Here is a 22,658-nt window from a genome sequence, read left to right as displayed (position 1 = left end):
TTTTCAGAAGTCTCATTTCATCATAGTCTGTATTTTTAAAATGCAGTGAACACACAGTAGCTTCCTTACCAGGAGAAAAATGTTTCCTCTAGCAAAATTGCACCTAACTGCTAAAGCTACAGTTGTGCTGTTAGAGCTCATCTATTGTAACAATCATGGAGCGATTAGCTCTCTCAGTGTCCGAGCTACCGGCCTGCAGACAACAAATGCACACTCTTTGAATCTGACGCATTATTATACTCAAGAGAAGAGAATACTCGCAGGTGTGGCCAGTAAAGAGTAGCTCATGTCAATGACTGGAAAGTCAGGCGTATACACTCTACTGGCTAGCGTCTCGATACCTCGCTGGAGTCCTTCTGTACGTCGGCTCCTCGCTCCTCCATAGAAGATGAGCAAACACACACTGCGAGTTAAATGACTAAAAGGACAATGTAAGGTCTGTTTTACACAGGAAAAAGCAAAAAGACTCTCCCATTTGTCAAGTGCAAAAGTTTTGAAAATTATGTTTTTAAACTTCAATTTGAAGTAAATTAGGTTTGTTTTATTTTTCTACGAATAGAACTCTCATTTAATTATCAAGTCAGAGAGCTTTTATGGGATGTTAAAGTACCCAAGAGAATGAAATTAACATTATATAAACAGTATTTCATACCAACTGTAAAATACGGAGTAGAAACGCTGGTAACTAATAAGATCCAAGCAGTAGAAATGAAAGTTTAAAGAACATTGGTTAAAAAGATAAGACAGAATCAAAAATTTTAAAATCAGAGAAGCGCTAAATATAGAACCGTTAGTACAGAACATACAGAAACAAGACTGGGATGGTTCGGACATGTAAAAAGAATGGGAAAGGAACGGATAGCAAGAACAGAATTGGAAAGAGGCCAGTTGGAAGACCGAGAAGAAGGTGGATGGATCAGATATGGAAGGGCATTGGATTGGATGCGGCGGAAGTAATGGAGCAGGAAAAGTGGAAGGACAGAAAGGAGTAGAGGAGGCTTGTTAACCACACCCGGCCGACGGGAGTGGGCATTGATGATGATGATGATGATGATGACTGTCATCTTCAGCTATTCATTTAGACAAGTTAAGGACACAATCATTAAATAAAATGGGATTTGTGAACCCTGAGCTAAAAGCTTGTCCACACTAAAATTCTTGACACTAGTCTTCAGAACTAATGAGAATAGACTAATTTAAAGAATTTGATAGGAATACTCCAATTGTGTACAGGTTGCGTCATACAATGTTTTAAAAAATAATCAAAATATTAGGTACAGATCACAGAGAAGGTAATTACCAGCCACTTTGAGCACACGGCCCTGTACAGCGCTGGGAAGCTTTGACACCAACGGAGCCACCAACCAGATGGAGCCGGGCTTGCCAGGCCGAGATGGAGGCACCGGAGTGGGTACGGTAAGCTGGAAGACGTCGATGGCGGCTTTGGCTACCGTGTCCAGCCACTGGTTCAGCTCGGAAGAGTTGGGGGCAAACTGCTTGAACATTAGCTGCAGGTCTAGCCACGACATGCGCAGTGTCCACTGATCTAAGTTCTGGAAAAATGATGAACGTTAACGACGAAGAAAGAAAAGAAGAACGTCTCCCTCGTGAGCAACAGAGACAACAAACCTCAAGGATACGAGCGATGATGAAGCGCTGGTCGAGCAGTTCGTCGGCCGCAGTCGTCGAGTCTGGGTAACAGATCATGTGCAGCAGCCGCTGAGCCTGCACAACAGGCACCACCATTAATTCAATGTTCCACACTACGGACAAGAGCTCATACCAGAAACATATACCTACCTGTTTGGGCGTGAGAACGCTGTCCAGCAACATGTCCGGATCGCAGAGCTCCTCTGGGTTCTGAAGGCAGCGCTCCAGAACCCACTGCTGGCTGCAGATCTGCTGCAGGACGTGCTGAGCAAAATCCGACAGGCCCGCCGCAGCCACCTCCAAACCCTGGTTCATCCCAGTAAGAGACCTGTCCATGTGAACACATTTGTTTCACTGTATCATACAGGATAAACAAACCTTTCAGTCCTAACATTTGTCCGACCCTCATCCGTTGGCCGGAAGGTCCGCCCAGCTTACCCGCCTCCCGTTCACTTCCCGTTACACAGCGCAGCGACAGTTCAGGTCCCAGCTCGGATCATATAGTCGCTCCAACTGTTCTCGAGTTCCAAAGTGTTACTTCGGGGTATAATTCTCCTAATGCCTCCACGTGAGTACACGCTAGAGGAAAGCGTATTTTTGTACAATAACTATGTGAAAACACGAGTCTTGCAGGAACGTCGTTAAGCAATTTGTAACACAATTTCCACATGTACGCCTTCGAGAGACGGTGTGGAAACTGACAGGAACTGGTTCATTATGAAACGTGCACTTAATGAGGAAAAAGTAAACGAAAACACAGGAAAATTAGAACATATGCCTAGAAAATCCTTAAGACGACTTGCACAGCATGGCAGGCTACGAAAATGTTAAAGCATACAAGGTAGGTGTAGTACATTGCCGCGGAGTCAACGTGAGGCAGATAAGCTGGGCACTCCGATCAGAGAAAGAGGTCAGCACACAAATAAACCAATCAAGATTTTTTCTGAATGTGTAGCAATGTTGCGTCCAGTGATAAATATAATGTGAATAAAGAAGCCACACAATCAGTGGTACCAGCAAGCAAATACCTATGATATTATTTTTTTAAACTTGCGATATAGTTGCATAAGAAACAGGCGAGAGTAAATAAAGACTTTCATGTACTTGAACATACATTAACATTTTGCTTATAATACTTGTTAATCACACAAAAACAAGTTATGGAAGTGAAATTTGTATGACTAATGCAATATTTTATCTGCTTTCATAAGGCAAAATTTTAACTACAGGAATGGTATGTTCTTTGCTACCTACATCAGGTCTTTACCTTACGTTTTTTTTTTTTAGAATTGCTTTATATTGCACCGACACAGATAGGTCTTACGGTGACTATGGAATAGGAGTAGGAAGTGGCCCCAGCATTTGCCTGGTGTGAAAATGGGAAACCATCTTCAGCGCTGGGGACACCATCTCCCAAATGCAAGCTCAGCTGCACGGCCAACAATCAGTCGCATTCCTCCAACATGACTGTATTCAGTTATCCGAAGATTGGTTCACACGATTTAACAGGGCATTTGTCAATGTTGCATTTCTATTTTTAGTATTTGCAACCGTCAGCACAGTGAACGACTTCCGACGGACGAGCAAGGTCCGCATGAACGTGGTTTGGAACTGAACCTCTCCTAGCAGCTAACCACTGTGTTGGTATGACACGAGTGGGCACTTGTTACTTCCTGTTGACCTGTTCGCTCTTGAAACAACTAACCGAGTGTCACCTACGTAAAGAGAGAAGAGTCTCAATCCAATTCCCAGGACAGGCATTGGGGCCACCGTCTCAGATATGCTCCAAGGCAAATGCAAGAAAGACATACAAATAACTAAATAACAATGCACAACAAAGAAAAATGACTTAAAAACAAGAAACAAATGTAATGCATTGCTGAAAATGACAAAATAATGAGGAAAAAGTCAACACCAATGACCTAAAACTTATGGCTTAATAAATACGCGTTAGTGTATTCAGGGTCCATGATCATGATGTGCATGAAGAACTGGCCCCTACCCAGAGAAAAGTAATGCAACATTTGAAAAACAGATTGTGGGCAAGACAGAGTGGAAATGTGCCGTCACACAAAACTGTCAAGGAGACGAAAGTAAAATATGGGGACAGGGTGTGGGCAGCAAACAGCAACTCAACATGGTGATGACTAGAGGAGAAAGGAATTACAAAATGTTTTCAAGTACTTGGGAAGTGAACTGATGCACATCCTACCAGAGAGTCAGAAACCTGGTGGACAATGACGTGTAAAGAGATGCTGTACTACAGACAAGAGTCAGGCCAGTGAAATGGAATTTTTAAAAAGTATGCTAGAACCGATACAGTACAAAATGAGTACATCGGGAAGGAAATCAGAGTGGAAAAGCTTTATAACAGAATGGAGAGAAATGAAAAGATAGGAGAAGGGAGGGCAAGAGTGACAGCCAGACTAAAGCGGTTGAAAACTATGAACAATGCACAACCGAAAAGAAAAAAAAGGACTGGAACACAGGTGGTTGGATAGAGGAAGACGGAAAAGTGCGATAAACATCCCAACGCAGCAGGAGGTGATTGCACTACATCATGCTTTCAAAATAACTGTCAAATGCTTCGTCTGCTTGACAATGCACTAATGTCAACTGAGGTCACAGAAGAATGTTATTAAAGAAACTGTTTTCTCAACCAAGAGCCGTGAGGAAACCATGAACTCCTACAGTTCAGTTAGCCAATGTAGTGTGACGAGATGAGTTCGAGAACAGTTTATCAAATGAAGCGACTGCGTTAAACAGTCCAAGCATTGAAAAGAAATGTACTCAAACGTGTAGAAAGTAGCTCTCACTAATGTAAAATAAAAATTAAAAAAGGGCAATATTTAGTTATTATCAATAAGGATAAAAAATTACAGAGGTTAAGTAAATTAATTTTAGTGATATTTAGAAATATGATTGTTAACTAATGATTTATATGTACACTATTCACATTGTATAATGTGGTTTGGCATAACAGCAGGCTTCATAGCCTAAACTCACCATAAAAGAAAGGCAATAAGCGTTAGGGATTCTCTCACGCTATTAGGACAGAAGAAATAAAGGTTCCTGGAGAGCCGTCTCCATCGACCTTGCGGAGACTGCATCACAGGAACGAGAAGATGAAGATACGGCGCAGTCGAGAATTAGTCCGCCCCTGTTGGACCAGAGTCAGGGGTAGAGACACAATGGCGCAGCTCGTTGCTAGTGTTTACAAAACAAGCAACATCTCATCCATTCCTTTCTTAAAAAGGCAATCAGCCTCCTGTGCAACCAAATTAGCTACTAAACATCCGCATGATTTTTTTTCTTTTTCAGGTACTGTACAAAGGTTTTCTTGTTTGTTTTGTTTTGTTTGCCATGTTGGCTGTCCTGTGCAAATGCTTCATTCACTGGATTAGTGTACTTATGTCATGTCATGTCTCCTCATCTTAGAATTATTTGGGGGAGGGTTCGTATGGCGTCGCCTGAGTGCAGTATTTCAAAATAATTTTTCAAATAACATTTTGGAAATATCGTTATTTTCCCGCGGCATTTGAAGTGACTGCGTGTATTCACGGGTCTTAGAATGTTTTGTGATATGGCAAAGGTTGGTATTTCTGAATTACAAGTTGGTGGTTGTTAATTAAAACTCATATATTTCAATGTCCAATTTTTTATTCCCAATGACTCTAATTAACGAGGTTTAACCCAATGGCTGCCAAGCTGATGCTCTGTGAATCGCCATCAACCGATGAGATCAGATGCCGTAAAGGCCAGTTTTGAAATACCGTCCGTTCAGGCTTAAGACAACAGATGACTCGCATATGCGTGTTGGCTGATCTACAAGTAAATTCCCTGACAAACAGAATATAACATTCTTTGAGAGGCATGCGCTGGTCCTTGACACGACAGCAACACTAGGAAGTGAGACAAACAATAACAGCTCAAGTTGTCACCCCTCGTCACATTACTGCTACTGATGAAAGTCAACCTCCATTTTCAATTTGCAATTTCAAAAACTAAAACCATTTTGACATTTTTAAACATTGAGATTTAAAACTTTTAACATTAAAAGACAACACAGTTTACTGATTTTAACAGTCACATTAACATGTATATGAAATAATTATTACTATGCCAAATACTAATTCAAATTTCCAAAATTAATTACAGAAAGTGGAAATTAATAGTTCAATCCTTTTTTTACATAAAGATATAAGCACCAACAAAGTAAGTCATAGGACAAACACATGGATATATCATGAATCATCAAAAAAAAGTAATCTATATAGGTTCAAAACTGAGGCAAGTACAAATATTTCAGTAAGACTCTAAATTTGGCCTTAATTTGGGTTGGCAGTTTTAGCAATACTACAGCATTTTGGCTTGGCAAGGAAAGGGTTACTGACTAACTACTTGTTACATGCCAGTAAATCTGAGCACCTTCAAATACTAGCGTACTGAGCCAGGACCGAAGCTGCCACGCTGAGGTCAGAAGACCAGCCAATCAGCCTGGCTTACAGCAACTTCACACCCTACATTCATCTCATTAAAACCTGTCTTGTCATTCACGAACTGTAGCTGCAGGTATACGTATAATGAGCAGGCTGGGAATGCAGAATACATGTTCTTCATAACATTCAGGTAAATCCAGATACATGCTGTTAATGTTCAGCATGTGAAGCAGAACGTTCACCTCTAACATCAGCGATGTCTGTAGAACTACCGTCAAAGTCTTACTTTTTACAAAAACTTCAGTTTATTATCCACCTAATCAATACATAGTGGTCATCCTCAGCTATTAATCATAAAATTGTGACGTCAAAAACAAAGAGGGGGGTTTAAATGTCCTGAGTTAAGGCTACAAATACAAACACACAAAATACACTAGCGTACATATTATACATTTGAATAAAAACTAGTACGTCACAAGGTTAATGACACTTAAAATGATTTCAAAACTGCACTTGTGTTGAACAAAAGATGATGTATTAGTAGTCGTATTATGGATCATAGTAAAATATCACAGCTGCAGTCGACATTGACAGCTGTGACGTTTTAACACCTTATGGACGGATAGACTTACTTTAATAACAACGGGAAGATTGTTCTTCAATGATACGGCATCGACAAGCACATCAACAAGACTGTGATATTTTCTAGTAATGCACTCTCATCCACAATGGGACTACTAATACACAGCAACACAAGTGCAGTTTTTAATTCATTAACCTTGTGACCTACTAGTTTTTATTCACCATTTACCAAATGTATAATGTGTATACTAGTGTATTTGCAGCCTCCTTTTGTTTATGACGTCACAAAGTCCTATGGCCAAGGATGACCGCTATGTATTGATTAGGTGGATAACAAACTAAAGGTTTTGTAAAAAGTAAGTCATATCCATCAATACGCGCCCAGCTTGAACTATCAATACGGACTATGAATCTGATAGATTATATGTATTGATTAGGTGGATAATAAACTAAAGGTTTTGTAAAAACTAAGTCATATCGATCAATACGCGCCCAATCATAAAATTTATTGCTTGTAAGTAGAGCCTGGATTATATGCAATATAAAAATGAGGAATATGTACATAAATATGTAATTTAAAATCTAAGTTTTATTTGACGTATTCTTGTACACAGAAAGGGAAACAAAACCGAAGAAAGTTTGAAGTGCAGATGTTATTCAAACTAAATTTCATTTGGAGGCACAATTAATAACTAAATCGAATGCCTTCTGTCTGTTAGGATCTTACGTACAGAAAAAGACCTTTCAACATCACATGTCACTAGTGCATATTTCAAATTACCCTTGCTCAAGCAAGGAAGGTCCTTGTTAAGAGAGAAGAAATTTGATTTGATCAAACACAAATATGCTTATTAGAAAAATGTTCTTGAAGACTTTTGTGGACGGTAGCCCTTTGTCGAAGTTAATGGAATAAGCAAAGAAGGAAGGAAAGGAAAGAAAGAAGGTGCTTTTGACATATGGCATTAATATAATGTAATATGGCATTAAACCGAGGACTGGCAAAGGGAGACATACATGCTTTCATTTTCTAGTGTTCAATTAAAAACTTGAATCCATGTAAAATTAGTGAAGAAAAAAAGAATTGTGTTTTCTTTCAAATGCGCTATATCTTTCAAAATACTTAAAATATGTAACGTTTATCAAATTATTTATTATGCATCAAAATATGTAACTTTAAACTCCTTGAATAATGGTCCTTTTAGTGCGATTCTTTGAGAACAGAATATGTAATTACATATAACAAAACAATAAGTTAAATTGTACAAGATCAGTTATTAAATGGTACCGGTTTCAACATCCATGGACGTCATTATACAAAGATACACATTAAAGTTAAAACACATAAAATTGACCCTCATAATTAAAATTATCTCTAATAAGTTAAAATATAAAGCATATTTATGTTAAATGTCCAGGTTTGATTATATAATTAGTACAAGATTGACAACTTGTTAGTCACTAATAAAATAAAAAACTGAAGTTGGGAAGCCCCGTAGAAGTAAGTTCGAAGTCATTGACAGTTTTTTTAGATTTGGGTGCTTTGTACAGTATTGGCATCAACGTTTGCTTATTGCAATGCAGTAATGTCAAAGACGTTGAAAGAAGTGGATGATGTTCCTCTGTGAGCGTAAAAACAATATTAAGTCAGTAGATAAAACATCTTCATAAGTGCGATGTTATGTCGTATTTCTTTGGAGCGAGTGGATCTTGTGACCGGAACTGTATGTTGAAGAAGTTAAAATATTCTCGATCCATTGCGGGCCTTTTGGTTGACTGGTTGTATGTACTGCGGAGTTGAGTTTAAGAGGAACTGTTGCAAGATATCTCTACTGTATACACATTTCAGTGATGTGGACATTACTACTTATGAAATAACAACATACCTTGTATTGAAAAGGTGGATCTTGTACATATTGTTTTGTAATCTCTATTCAAACATGAAATTCTTGACTTTAAATTACATATAATGCAGGCTCTACTTATAAAATGAGATGCACAGCTAACTTGATGCGCCTCTCCAGACTAGCTTAATGCCGCCATGGTACTGACACGTCTTGTTTTGTTGTTGCTACCAGAGTCTGCAGTTGCTCACACTTACACAGTATAACATCATTCCTGCTCCTGTACTGAATGTTCGGTGATGTTGGAGGATACACAGGTATTACACTGAAAAGTTCAGTGATGTGGACAATACTACTTATGAAAAAACAACTGTTAATATTTCAGTGTTGAAGATATCTGGATACATTTCCAACTCGTGTCGTGGTTTACATGTGCTCTGAATTTTTTCTTTATGTTGTCATCATCATCATCATCATGAATTCCTACCAGCAAACCAGATAGGATGTTAAAGAACATTGTGCCTCCATTTATTAGGATCCTGATATGCTTCTTTTCTCTCTAGGGCATCTCATGTTTCTCTTCTCTTATCTGGTTTAACCACCTTTTTTCTAGGGCGTCCAATCGAGATACTTCCTTGGTGTCCGAGTCGCCTGCATCCGCTTAACGTGTCCTAGTCAGGGAGACCACAGGTCTCTTTGTATCTGATCATTCCTAATTGTGTCCTCCTCTGTTTTCTGTACAGCTTAGACTACACGTCATGATGGGCAGGAGACAGGGTCTCAGAGGAACTTACTATGCTCTATACACCCTGTTCAACACGTCCATCATTTCTCTTCCCTCCTTCGAGCGTGAGCTTACAAGGTGTGTTTATTTTGCTCTTGCTCACAGCTAACTTACATTCTTTAAACTTTGTGTTCCATCTCTCTCAGTTTCTCCGCAAATGGCAACATCATCAGCAAAAACAAATGCATTAAGATCTTCCTTATCTATTCCTTTATGACAGTGTCCACGAGTGAAATAAAGAGCAATGGGGAAGACAACTCCCTTCTTGTTTTAAACCACTGAGTTCTTCCATCTCCTACTTGCACAACCATCATACAACATCTGAACTTTTTTTTATTAGTGCTTCTGGAATGTTATGTTTTTCTAAACATTCCCATATTTTTCCTCTCTCCACCCTGTCATATGCTTTTTCCAAATCCAAAAACACTATTACCAAATCCTTCCCTTTTTACCAAAATTTTTACATTAGCTGCCTCAGTGAAAAAATTTGCCTGTGCTTGCTGTATTTCTTGTAAATCTATGTTGTTCCTCTTCAAATTTATGTTCAATGGCTTCTGAAATAATGGTATAATGTGGTAACGTTTGTAATCTTTCAGTTCTCAGAAATTATTTAATACTTGCTTGCCACAAAGACTAGAGCTAACAAGCTGACAGAAACCACTAACACAAAGTGAAGCAGAAGCACATACATAACTTCGTATTAGAGCTTCCTACAACTAGCAGTTGTTTCCACTTTCTGGCATTTATTTAACAACATTTCACTGTAACAAATTACCAGTATTTTCATGTATTTTGGCAAATACAAACAAGAGTACCCTTTACGATGAATGATTCTAACAGAATTAATCTATGAAACAATCTCCATCTCTCTAAATGAAGATCACAAAGGAGTATTAGTTTCTACTGCACAACCGAGCTACATATTACTGTGATTGCAGTGCATAGATCTAGCTGTTCCCGTTGCTCTAATGACTCACAACTTCACAATGAACACTTTTGGACCAAACGATTTTATTCACAAAGATGACTTCCTGCATTCTTCAAAAATCCTTCAAAGAGACTTTTACGATAATCAATAACAAATAATAATTCTCACTGCAGTACATGTTAAAATTAAGGAGTGCTGGAAATGTGCTAGGATGGAAGTACCAAAGCAGACAGAACACTACAATGAGCAGCGACCATGCACGAGCCATGCATCGGACCAACCTGTGCGCAGTTTGCGCTGCCGGCTCTCCGTCCGCTGCCTTCCGTCGCCCGCTGCTATGCACAAACAAAAGTAAAACACTGTTATCTCTCTTTCTTAACCAAACTTCAAACGCACCTACGAGAACACAGCACATTTTCCCTCCCTTAGCGTGTTCTGCTAACTGAGATGTCAACATGTGTTTGGAAAACAGAACAACAAGATCATCTTCCTCACAACACAAAGTGGTGAAATTTGTGGTACTGTCAAAAGACTAATTAGGATTAGCCCCTCTAAGCAATGACATTCTTCCCCAGGGTTCTTGCTGTAACAAAGCACTGAGCTTCTCTAAGTTGTAGTTGTTCTTGTTATCTATTTTCCTGTAAACAAAAGCTAGTCTATGTACTGAATAAATGACAACCTTCAGATATTCCTCACCTCTAGCCAATCCATGGTGAGGGAGGTCAAGCTCTACACACTCTTCCTCACGAGGACGGCGCGCAGAACTTTATATACTTGACGCCCATGGGCGAACTAAACATTGGTAAACAAAATAATCGGAAAATTCAAACGGAAGTTACAAACTAATCTAACACCCGAAATAAAAAAGAAAGATAAATACGCCAAGTTCACGTTCAATAACCCCAACTTATATACAGTAACAAATTTGTTTAGAAAATATAACTATAAGATCGCGTATTCAACCAGCAATAATACAAAGCAAAAATTCTTTAATTACAATAGTGTTAATTCCCTAGGAAAAAACAAACATTCAGAATCAGGAATTTACAAATTGAAGTGTCATCAATGTGAAAAAACTTATGTCGGGCAAACAGGGCGCAGTTTTACTGTACGATACCTAGAGCATGTCAATGCTGAAAGACATAAAAAAATTTCCGCGATGGGCCAACACATGAGTACAACCGGACATCAGTTCACAACTATAGAGCAGGATTTGACTATATTACAAACAATAAACAAAGGAGCTCTTCTAAATACATAGAAGGTCTATATATTTATTTAGAACAAAAAAGTAATCAGGACAATATCCTGAATGACACAATTGACAATAGAAACCCTATATTCAAAGGGATATTATCAAGTCTTGAAACTTTAGACAAAAGAAACAACACAGACAATAAAAGGATAAATAAGAATGAGGCTCCGCCATTTCGTACATCCACTCTCCCCACCCCTTCTAAAGCCGAAGCTGTGACAGTAAGCGACACGCCTCCTCCCCTCTCTGCAGCCTTGCCTCCCCGAAAGGAGGAGCAAACAACGGAACACACACACCATTATTATACTAGACGTAAAGCAGCTTCAAACGTTCCCCCTCCAGGGTCACGGTAGAATTGGAGTCTAACAACAGTAAGGTATAGAACCATTTTATACATTAAGTTATTATGTAAAGACACATGTTTTCATTACTAAAAAACAAATTCCTATTTTCCTAATTTCATCTCAGAAATTGAAGCTCCCTTCTCAAAAAGTGACCGGCAACCAGCTTCGAAGTTCCGCATGAGACTCAATTTAGGGCACATTAAGCAAGCTCAAAGTAAATAACAGCCTACCTGGAAGGAGTGAAAGAAATGAACAGTCAACAATAATCAAAACAGTGTCAAGAAGCCAATCATTAAAAAAAACCCCTTTTAACTGGAACACAAACAGATATTTTTAGTGTAACAGAGTTGAAACTTTTAACAACTATTCCAATGAATAGATATAGTTTTAAGCAGGCTAACTATGTATTCATCCTGTCTCATTTCATCAACATTGTTTTAACATCATTGTAATTTAATTTATATTCAAACAGTCTTTAAGAGGAACAATGTACCTGAAAATAATGTATTCAGAAACTTAGCGATTCACCTTAAGCTTAACAACAGCTGAAGATGTTCTCAAGTGAGAACGAAACATGTACTGTTTATAATTAATAATCTGCTAAAACACAAATAAAAAGTATCAAAAAGGCGGAAGATTTTCAGTTATTGTAAGTCTCTGTGATCATCTAAGCTGTCAGTGGAGAGATGGCATGGAATGACATTAGTAGACGAATAAGCTTGAGTGAAACTTTGAAAGGTAGGCAAGTTAAAGCTGGAATGCAGGAGGACAAATATTAATTTATAGGAAGAGGAATTAGGGGTTTTATCAAGTGAAAAGTTCAATAAATTTCCAAGTTGTTTGAAACCATTTAAGAAAGGACTAGGAGGCTGTTGTGAATACCCTAAATCCAGAAGAGACTCGTCTCCAGCTCCCAGGATGTCGCTGGTCCCGAGGATGTGGCTGATGCTCAGCTCACTACCGCCGCTCGAACTCTGAGGTTTGTTGCTTCCTCCAGGTGCATGTGACGACTGGGATGACTCCAGCTTCTTGCCAGACGACTTCCCCTCCTTCGCTGTCGCATCCGCCACCACCAGAATGGCCTGGGGAAGACAAAACCAATTGCAACAAGTCGACTGGAAAATGTCAGAGGAGAGCGCAAAGCACAGCGGACGTACCTTTAAGACGGCAAGGACAGGTCCCACGCGGATATTGTTGTGCGCCGCAGCCAGCAGATGGCGATCGCAGCTCAGTTTGATGCTGAAAGTGTTGGGGTTTGCTGGCACAGGAATGGGGTGCGGAGATGTTCCTACAACATACAATTTGAGGTAAGTTGTCCTACAGCACTGGAAGAGAGAGAGCCACACTTTCAAATGACTAGCTCGGTTCTTGTACAGCGGCTCACTCAAGTGGGAAGTGTAGAACATTTAAAGATAAAAATTTCATGATGTTCCATATTGAACTGTATCACACTTAAATTGAAATAACAAATAACATAGTTCAACCTATTCAATACAAGTAAATAAGAAAAGTAGTGTTACATCCCTATTTAATTATAAGCGGAAGCAGTACCGGTTTCGACCCCAATCTGGGTCATCATCAGCCGAATAAAATGCAAAAACAATGCATAGGTAAATATGAAATTAAAGGATGAGTCTTTCACAAAAACAGTTGAAGAAGCAATACAAGATAATGGGGATTGGCACTGCGTGATTATAAATCGTAAAATCTAGAAGTAGGTCAGTCGCTTATATGAAGTAAGGCACTATCTTCTGAATAGTAGCACAACACGCGCAAAGTTCGGCACTGTCACCAAATGTTTACGAGAAGAGGTGAACAGTTAAGAGAGCCATCCTGCATATACTATCAAGCGTGAAGTCACAACACAATTTAATAAATATGAAGTCCCAATATTGTGTAGAAGTCGAAGACGAGTCGCTTGATTGAAGCAAAATGCTAGCTCCTGAAGATCAGCGCAACATACTCAATGTCCGGCTCTGTGCTTTCAAATGCCGATGGAACTCGGTGAATAGCTTAATGATCCAGCCTGTAATTGTTTCGGTTGCAAAAATATATATAATACATATACTTCTACACAATACTGGGACTTCATATTTATTAAATTGTGTCGTGACTTCGCGCCTGATAGTATATGCAGGCTGGCTCATTTAACTGTTCACCTCTTCTCGTAAAAATTTGGAGACACAGTGCTGAACTTTGCATGTGTTGTGCTACTATTCAGAAGATAGTGCCTTACTTCATATAAGCGACTGACCTACTTCTAGATTTTACGATTTATAATCACGCAGTGCCAATCCCTATTATCTTATATTGCTTCTTCAACTCTTTTTGTGAAAGACCCATCCTTTAATTTCATATTTACCTATGCGTTGTTTTAGCATTTTATTCGGCTGATGTTGGCCCAGATTGGGGTCGAAACCGGTACCGCTTCCGCTTATAATTAAATGGGAATGTAACACTACATTTCTTATTTACTTGTATTGAATAGGTTGAACTATGTTATTTGTTATTTCAATTTAAGTGTAGAACAACACTTACCCACAGAGTAGAGGGAAGGCTGCGGACATTCTACCGTCTTGAAGAGTCGTAACAGAAGATGACAGGTGAGACGAGCCCCAGCTTCCGCCTCCACACCTCCGTCTCCACGACCTGCGGACAGTTGATAAGGGAGCGTACTATTCACATTGCACAAAATGCTATTGCATATCAATGTTTTCAAGTGATAAAGTTCTTACAATTAAGTTTCATTACTCTGTAGGAGAACATTCAGTACTGTGATAGAGCACAGACCGCAGCTGATTGTAGTAGTATTACACGATTTATAGCCCTAGCTTACTAGCTGCTGCCGATCCTCCTGTATTTGGGAGACACACAGTGGCAACTACAAGATCTTCAGGAGATTCATCTTTTGGCAAGTGACCATGCCAGTGGACCTGTGTTCAAGGTATATCCGCTGTGCTTTGCGTTCTCCTCTTAAATTTCGAGTCGACTTGTTGCAATAATAGGAGCATTGGTTTTGTCTTCCCCAAGCCATTCTGGTGGTGGCGAAGGAGGGGAAGTCTTCCTGGATCTACAGCGTAGTCCCACTTCAAAAGACACTCCCGTTCTCATCCAGTTTAAGGCCTAGAAGTAGCATGTAGTAACTGATGCCCATTACTTGGTTCTTTTTTTTTATAGAAAGGATGCTTTCCTGAATTCCTGATGAGCCGCACTGGAAGGAAGGAAGCTCCTACTGGATCTAATACGGAATTGCAAGTAACCAGCTTCATTTTCCGTATCAAATTCTAATCACAGAGACCTACAATAATTGAAAATCTTTCGCCTTTTTGAGACTTTTTATTTGTTTTTTAGCAGATTATTAATTATAAACAGTACATGTTTCGTTCTCACTTGAGAACATCTTCAGCTGTTGTTAAGCTTAGGTGAATCGCTAAGTTTCTGAATACATTATTTTCAGGTACATTGTTCCTCTTAAAGACTGTTTGAATATAAATTGAATTAAAATGATGTTAAAAAAATGTGGGGGTTAATGGGTTGATGAAATGAGACAGGATGAATACATAGTTGGCCTGCTTAAAAACTATATCTATTCATTGGAATAGTTGTTAAAAGTTTCAACTCTGTTACACTAAAAATATCTGTTTGTGTTCCAGTTAAAAGGATTTTTTTTTAATGATTGGCTTCTTGACACTGTTCTGATTATTGTTGACTGTTCATTTCTTTCACTCCTTCCAGGTAGGCTGTTATTTACTTTGAGCTTGCTTAATGTGCCCTAAATTGAGTCTCATGCGGAACTTTTGAAGCTGGTTGCCGGTCACTTTTTGAGAAGGGAGCTTCGTCTCAATTTCTGAAATGAAATGAGGAAAATAGGAATATGTTTTTTTGTAATGAAAACATGCGTCTTTACATAATAACTTAATGTATAAAATGGTTCCATACCTTACTGTTGTTAGACTCCAATTCTACCGTGACCCTGGAGGGGGAACGTTTGAAGCTGCTTTACGTCTAGTATAATAATGGTGTATGTGTTCCGTTGTTTGCTCTTCCTTTCGGGGAGGCAAGGCTGCAGAGAGGGGAGGAGGCGTGTCGCTTACTGTCACAGCTTCGGCTTTAGAAGGGGTGGGGAGAGTGGATTTCCGAAATGGCGGAGCCTCATTCTTATTTATCCTTTTATTGTCTGTGTTGTTTCTTTTGTCTAAAGTTTCAAGACTTGATAATATCCCTTTGAATATAGGGTTTCTATTGTCAATTGTGTCATTCAGGTTATTGTCCTGATTACTCTTTTTCCGAAAACAAGCCCAATACAACGGATTTGAACTAAAAATGGTAAACAAAATAATCGGAAAATTCAAACGGAAGTTAAAAACTAATCTAACACCCGAAATAAAGAAGAAAGATAAATACGCCAAGTTCACGTTCAATAACCCCAACTTATATACAGTAACAAATTTGTTTAGAAAATATAACTATAAGATCGCGTATTCAACCAGCAATAATACAAAGCAAAAATTCTTTAATTACAATAGTGTTAATTCCCTAGGAAAAAACAAACATTCAGAATCAGGAATTTACAAATTGAAGTGTCATCAATGTGAAAAAACTTATGTCGGGCAAACAGGGCGCAGTTTTACTGTACGATACCTATAGATCATCCAGAGTTAAGAAAAGACTACAGGCCTTATGGGCCTGCTGCCTTCCACTGTTGCCCTACTCGCTCACTCACCACGGCACGGACACTGCTTGTGAAATACATCGCTTGGTACAGCTGTTGCAAGACTAATAATAATATAAATGCCAGATTATCTCCAGTCATTAATGAAATTACAGTCATGAAATTTCGTTTTGCCATAACGTTTCCAAGGATAATAGCCCGCTGACTGTAACATTCGAAATAGAGTAAGAGTTTGAACATGCAGGAATGCGAACTAAATAGTAGTAGTAGTAGTAGTAGTAGTAGTAGTAATAATAATAATAATAATACACATGTCCAGAAACCGAAATGATTGTCTTGTTTCTTATATCTGAGAAAGTTTCATGATCGTTGTTGCTTTAAGGGAGCGCAGTGCTGAGTCTATTAGCCCCCAGAAACATTTCATTATTAAGGCAAATACTGTGTGGTTACAACACAGGAAGCTGACGGCGAGATATCTCTATCTCGGTGATGTATCCATCAGGTCATTTCAGATAAATTTACTCATAAGTGACAACAGATGCATGGGCTTCATGTTTATCACAAAATATGATAACTTAAATATTCTTCCGCAACATAAAATACAGAATGCTGAACGACCTATTTGTATGATTTCTTAAAATCAGGTAGTTCGGGGTTGCTGTTTACGGAAGTGAGGATTGTGTTCAGAGTTGGTGCTTCAACTCTAAAATAGAATTCATGAACAGTGCGCCATATTCCACTTCTGACAAAATCATCGTATTTAATGAGTCTGGAATTACTGCAAATTAAATTTTTCCTTTCCCGCTTCTTGCTGGGACTCTGGAGTGGCCCTTCGCTGGCTTCCTTCCTTATTTTGAAGACGGAAGACCTCGAAATTCCTAAAAACTCGCGGCTTTATCTACTACCCAGTTTACACTTCGTCCTGGATGCTTTGTTTTCAAATATGAAAATGAATTAAGCACCATTTGCCGTTACTTTCTCCTGACAACTTCACTACTTCTTCTTTTCACATGTTCAGCTATCTGATCGATTATATAAAATACTAAACAGACAAAAACCACGAAAAATGAAACACAATATACCGTACTGTATTTATAACAAAACACTATGCGCCCCAGGAAGACGATCACTTCACTCTGCCGAATATCTCCCTTACATAAGCAATACACATTCCGCAGTGAGCTCACCAATGATAATTCACAGTGGTTAAGCTGAGTTATTACACGTGTTGACTACTGTACATGCTGAAATGTGGCGTGCAACGCCGGCTGTTCCGTGAACTGAACCTCATATACGATATTTAAAAGGATAAACTCAAAGATATCAAAATGATTTTACTTCTTCTTCAGTATTGTATGGCACAACCAATACTTGTTTCATAAGAAAATTATACATTTTGATAGGAATTCATTATAATTTTTATATACATGTAGAACTAAAGTGGGTAACACCAATAGAGGTAAAAGCCCATAAGGCCTGTAGTCTTTTCTTAACGCTGGATGCTCTATAGAGCATGTCAATGCTGAAGGACATAAAAAAAATTCCGCGATGGGCCAACACATGAGTACAACTGGACATCAGTTCACAACTATAGAGCAGGATTTGACTATATTACAAACAATAAACAAAGGAGCTCTTCTAAATACATAAAAAATCTATATATTTATTTAGAACAAAAAAGTAATCAGGACAATATCCTGAATGACACAATTGACAATAGAAACCCTATATTCAAAGGGATATTATCAAGTCTTGAAACTTTAGACAAAAGAAACAACACAGACAATAAAAGGATAAATAAGAATGAGGCTCCGCCATTTCGTACATCCACTCTCCCCACCCCTTCTAAAGCCGAAGCTGTGACAGTAAGCGACACGCCTCCTCCCCTCTCTGCAGCCTTGCCTCCCCGAAAGGAAGAGCAAACAACGGAACACATACACCATTATTATACTAGACGTAAAGCAGCTTCAAACGTTCCCCCTCCAGGGTCACGGTAGAATTGGAGTCTAACAACAGTAAGGTATGGAACCATTTTATACATTAAGTTATTATGTAAAGACACATGTTTTCATTACAAAAAAACAAATTCCTATTTTCCTCATTTCATCTCAGAAATTGAGACGAAGCTCCCTTCTCAAAAAGTGACCGGCAACCAGCTTCAAAAGTTCCGCATGAGACTCAATTTAGGGCACATTAAGCAAGCTCAAAGTAAATAACAGCCTACCTGGAAGGAGTGAAAGAAATGAACAGTCAACAATAATCAAAACAGTGTCAAGAAGCCAATCATTAAAAAAAAACCCTTTTAACTGGAACACAAACAGATATTTTTAGTGTAACAGAGTTGAAACTTTTAACAACTATTCCAATGAACAGATATAGTTTTTAAGCAGGCTAACTATGTATTCATCCTGTCTCATTTCATCAACCCATTAACCCCCATATTGTTTTAACATCATTTTAATTTAATTTATATTCAAACAGTCTTTAAGAGGAACAATGTACCTGAAAATAATGTATTCAGAAACTTAGCGATTCACCTAAGCTTAACAACAGCTGAAGATGTTCTCAAGTGAGAACGAAACATGTACTGTTTATAATTAATAATTTGCTAAAAAGCAAATAAAAAGTATCAAAAAGGCAGAAGATTTCCAATTATTGTAAGTCTCTAATACGGAATGCAGTCGCAGGTGCCTGGAGTCTTCAAGTTTTGCCTCTCTCCGTCAGACAACCAGCGACTATGCAGGTGGACTTGTTCAGGGCCAATGCTTCCCAATCTGGTGCCCCATACTTACATGCCGCGAACAGAATTCTAGGAACTGAGGGTTTGCCTTCATGCCAAGCCCGATACCGTTCCTTGTACTGATCTCGGCTTAATGAAAGTCAGGGCGTCACACTGGGCAGATGGGCCTCCGTGTGAGAACAAAACTGTGTTTGGTGAGACTCTCTTGTGACAGGAAGGGAGCAGAAGATCAAGAGATGTGTCAGCTGTGTTACTCTCTTGGTCAATCATAACTTAACTGAGGGTCTCAGTGACCTGCTGTATACTCCATGTGCTGGCAGTAGAGCCTAGAAATGTGGATCACTTCTCTCTTTTAAACAAGACAAGTTTTATTATGTTTTTGTTAATCATGTTCTCTAGAAAAAAAACCCTCTGCTTAGAAGAGTACATTTACTTTTCTGTACTTTTGAATAATACCATTTTCTGAAAATGTAAGAACAACCAATTGTATCACATTTCACAAAATGCTCAAGAATAATATACTTATGGGGCAAATCGTTTGAGAGATACTGAAACGTACAGTATGTATCCTCCAAACACAACACTTATTCTGAACCCTTTACATGGCAAAAATGTTGTTTTAAAATCTAAACCATAGCACAGTACTATAAAACAAAATTACTATTTTCTCTTCTATCAGAACAGTTCTCTACAAATAATTTACCAACAACCTCTCAAACATGAGTAGTCTCAATAACAAATGCAATACGCTACTTATTATCGAAATTAATGAAGAAATTTTCCGAGCATTTTACAAAAAATGAGCTGCAAAATATGAAAAAAATGCCAGACCAATTTGGAATATATTCAACTTTCACAATGGGCACAACAACTTGAAATAGGAAAACTTTCTGTGAGGGTATGCCACAAACAGAAATTTGTTCTCACTTTTAAGATCACTGAATTCTAGGATTTAGGCTTGTTTGAATGATAAAAACATTAAAAATAGGGAATTATTGTACTAGTGATCAATAAAGGCAATAAATCAATTTCTTCTTTGGCGGAGGATTCCTTTTCCTTTCATCAAATGAAATGTACTGTTCTGACATTTACCTTCATCACAAGCTTTCACCAAAGATGGCAGAGCAATGTGCACAACAAAGTCCTCCAGGGAGAAGCAGTGACGAGCTGTAACAAACAAACAAAACATTAAAGTTGAACCACAGAAAACATTTCACTGGAAGGAGACCTCGTTCTTTCCCGAGCAAGTTTTAACCAATTACACCATGAATGATGTGAAGTAATGTGAGCATGATTAAGAAAATCTCTCTTCGATAGAGTGGTATGAGTAAGGGACCAATGCAAACCCAAAAGAGAGAGATTTATTTTACAAGTACCTAGCAAGTTGGGCGGAAATCCCACCGTCGGCAGCCCTTCGATGTGTTAGTGTAATGTTAAGTCTGCACCACCATTACCAAAAGTTGCGTATTCCTTACACATTACATAAAATCAGCTTCATGGTCCGTATCGCACTTCAATAGATTCACAATTAAGTATTTATTTTCCACCTAGTCGATACAATGATTGCTTAAGGCAATTTTTAATGGTCAAAAGTGGTACATGTTTCGTATATTATCAACATCTTCAGCCACATAACACTGTTTAGATGAAAAATGTATAAAATTGACAAAGTAATGCTTTAGAGGAAGTGTCCTTAAAATTAACTTTTGACCATTAAAAATTGCCTTAAGCAATCATTGTATCGACTAGGTGGAAAATAAATACTTAATTGTGAATTCCTTACACATGCCGTACACAGTGGCTATACAGTATGATGCATATAGTGCAGAATGAGAAAAAAGTACCAGAAGATTGGAAGAAGGGTGTAACAGTACCCATCTTTAAGAAAGACTAGAAAATGTCAGAAGTACCGTGGTATAACCCTGATGTGTCACTGTGCCAAGATATATGAAAAAGTACTGGAAAAGCAAATAAGAAAGTCAGTGGAAAAAGAATTCAGAGAAGAAAAGTATGCGAAAGTCATATTCATTAGAAACAAAGAAGTTTTGGATCGCAATGAGAAAGGTGAGCGTATTGTTGACATTCAGCATGATTTAGGACTTACTGAATCCACTGTGAGAACTATTCGTGGCAATGCAGAATCAATTCGAAAAAACTGTTCAATCTTCTAGAAGGTCAACTATTGACCTCATATTCACAGTGAGGCAGCTACAAGAACAGTACTATGAGTAAGGGGAAGATTTAGTGATGCCCTTCATGGACTTAGAGAAGGCATATGACAGTGCCCGTAGAAACAAAATCCGGGGAGCTATGAGAGTAAGAGGAGTAAATGAACAGATAGTGACAAGGGTGAAAAATATGTACGATGGAAGCAAAAGCTGTGTTAGTCAGAACCAAAAGAACTGGATGGTTAAGTTAACAAATGGTGCAAAGCAAGGAAGTACCCTCTCACCTTACTATTTATAGTGGTGATGGATGATACAATACGGACTACTGGAGAGAGAAGAATGAAAGAAGTGGTGTTCACAGGTGATCTATTAATATGGGGAAACCATGAGAGTGAAGTGCAGGAATAGCTCAATGTATGGGAGGAAGTTGTGTCATCTTATGGAATGAGGTTCTCAGTACAAAAGAGTGAAGTTCTGGTAACGACATGAAAGAAGAACTGAGTGACATTAGGAGGGGAGCAGTTGAAAAGAGCTGAAAGCTTTAAATACCTGGGACGTGTAATTGAAGAAAATGGAGGAAACAGGATGGAAATCAATGAAAGAGGAAGGTGTGCAAATGGATTTTTTAAGAGTGTGGGAGGATTGATATGGAACATGGATGTAGTAAGGGAATTATTTTGTACCAATTCTGACATATGGATCAGAAACGTGGGTGGTGAAGGTGAGGGATAAAAGTAGAATACAACCAGTGGAAATGAAGTTTCAAAGGTGTCGAGTAGGTTTAACAAGAATGAGAGAGTTCGGGAGATGGTAAACGAGGTACCCCTACAGGAAAAGACAGGTGAAGAGAAGGAGACCTAGAGACAGATGGCTGAAAGGTGAAAAGAAGAGAGGAGGGAACTAGACTAGAGTGACAGTGGAGGATGAAGAGGCAGACCCAGCCTGCTCCAGATGCTGATTATCATATGTACGTGCTCTATCTGATCCATCTTTGTATTCTTTGCATCTGTTGTGAAAATTACGTATTGTTTGGCCTATTACGTGTGGCATCGCAGTTGCTCATTCTGAAGGCTAATTTTAGACCTTGTTCTTTGAAATGTCTCTTTCATGGTTGCTTTCTGTTGCCAATCAAATCTGTTGGTTTCAGGTAGTTCTAAGAAGGTCATTTGGTACATTAGTGTACACGTCTCTGTTAATTTACTACCAGTAGCCTCCGTGGCTCAGGCCTCTCACCGCTGGATACCGTGCTTCAAAT

At 38.6% G+C, this 22,658-nt stretch overlaps 1 protein-coding gene across 5 annotated transcripts in view; it reads right to left on the bottom strand.

Moving 5' to 3' along the window:
* kto (kohtalo) overlaps positions 1–22,658 on the bottom strand; it is a 396,148-nt gene that overhangs the window by 145,892 nt on the left and 227,598 nt on the right. For 3 of the 5 annotated variants that reach the window (XM_067158251.2, XM_067158254.2, XM_067158253.2), the window contains exons 22-29: positions 20,328–20,402; positions 14,362–14,472; positions 12,981–13,111; positions 12,706–12,905; positions 10,506–10,559; positions 1,801–1,978; positions 1,630–1,725; positions 1,301–1,553 (exon numbers count right to left, since the gene is read on the bottom strand). In XM_067158251.2, the coding sequence (XP_067014352.2) occupies positions 1,301–1,553; positions 1,630–1,725; positions 1,801–1,978; positions 10,506–10,559; positions 12,706–12,905; positions 12,981–13,111; positions 14,362–14,472; positions 20,328–20,402 (1,098 nt within the window). The remainder of the gene's footprint in view (positions 1–1,300; positions 1,554–1,629; positions 1,726–1,800; positions 1,979–10,505; positions 10,560–12,705; positions 12,906–12,980; positions 13,112–14,361; positions 14,473–20,327; positions 20,403–22,658) is intronic. The other 2 variants (XM_067158252.2, XM_067158255.2) reach the window with 2 other exon arrangements.

This window comes from Anabrus simplex, chromosome 14, assembly GCF_040414725.1.
Source record: "Anabrus simplex isolate iqAnaSimp1 chromosome 14, ASM4041472v1, whole genome shotgun sequence".
Classification (NCBI taxonomy): domain Eukaryota; kingdom Metazoa; phylum Arthropoda; class Insecta; order Orthoptera; family Tettigoniidae; genus Anabrus; species Anabrus simplex.
The sequence above is the reverse complement of the archived record's forward strand: the minus strand, read 5'-3'. Positions and strand labels throughout refer to the sequence as shown.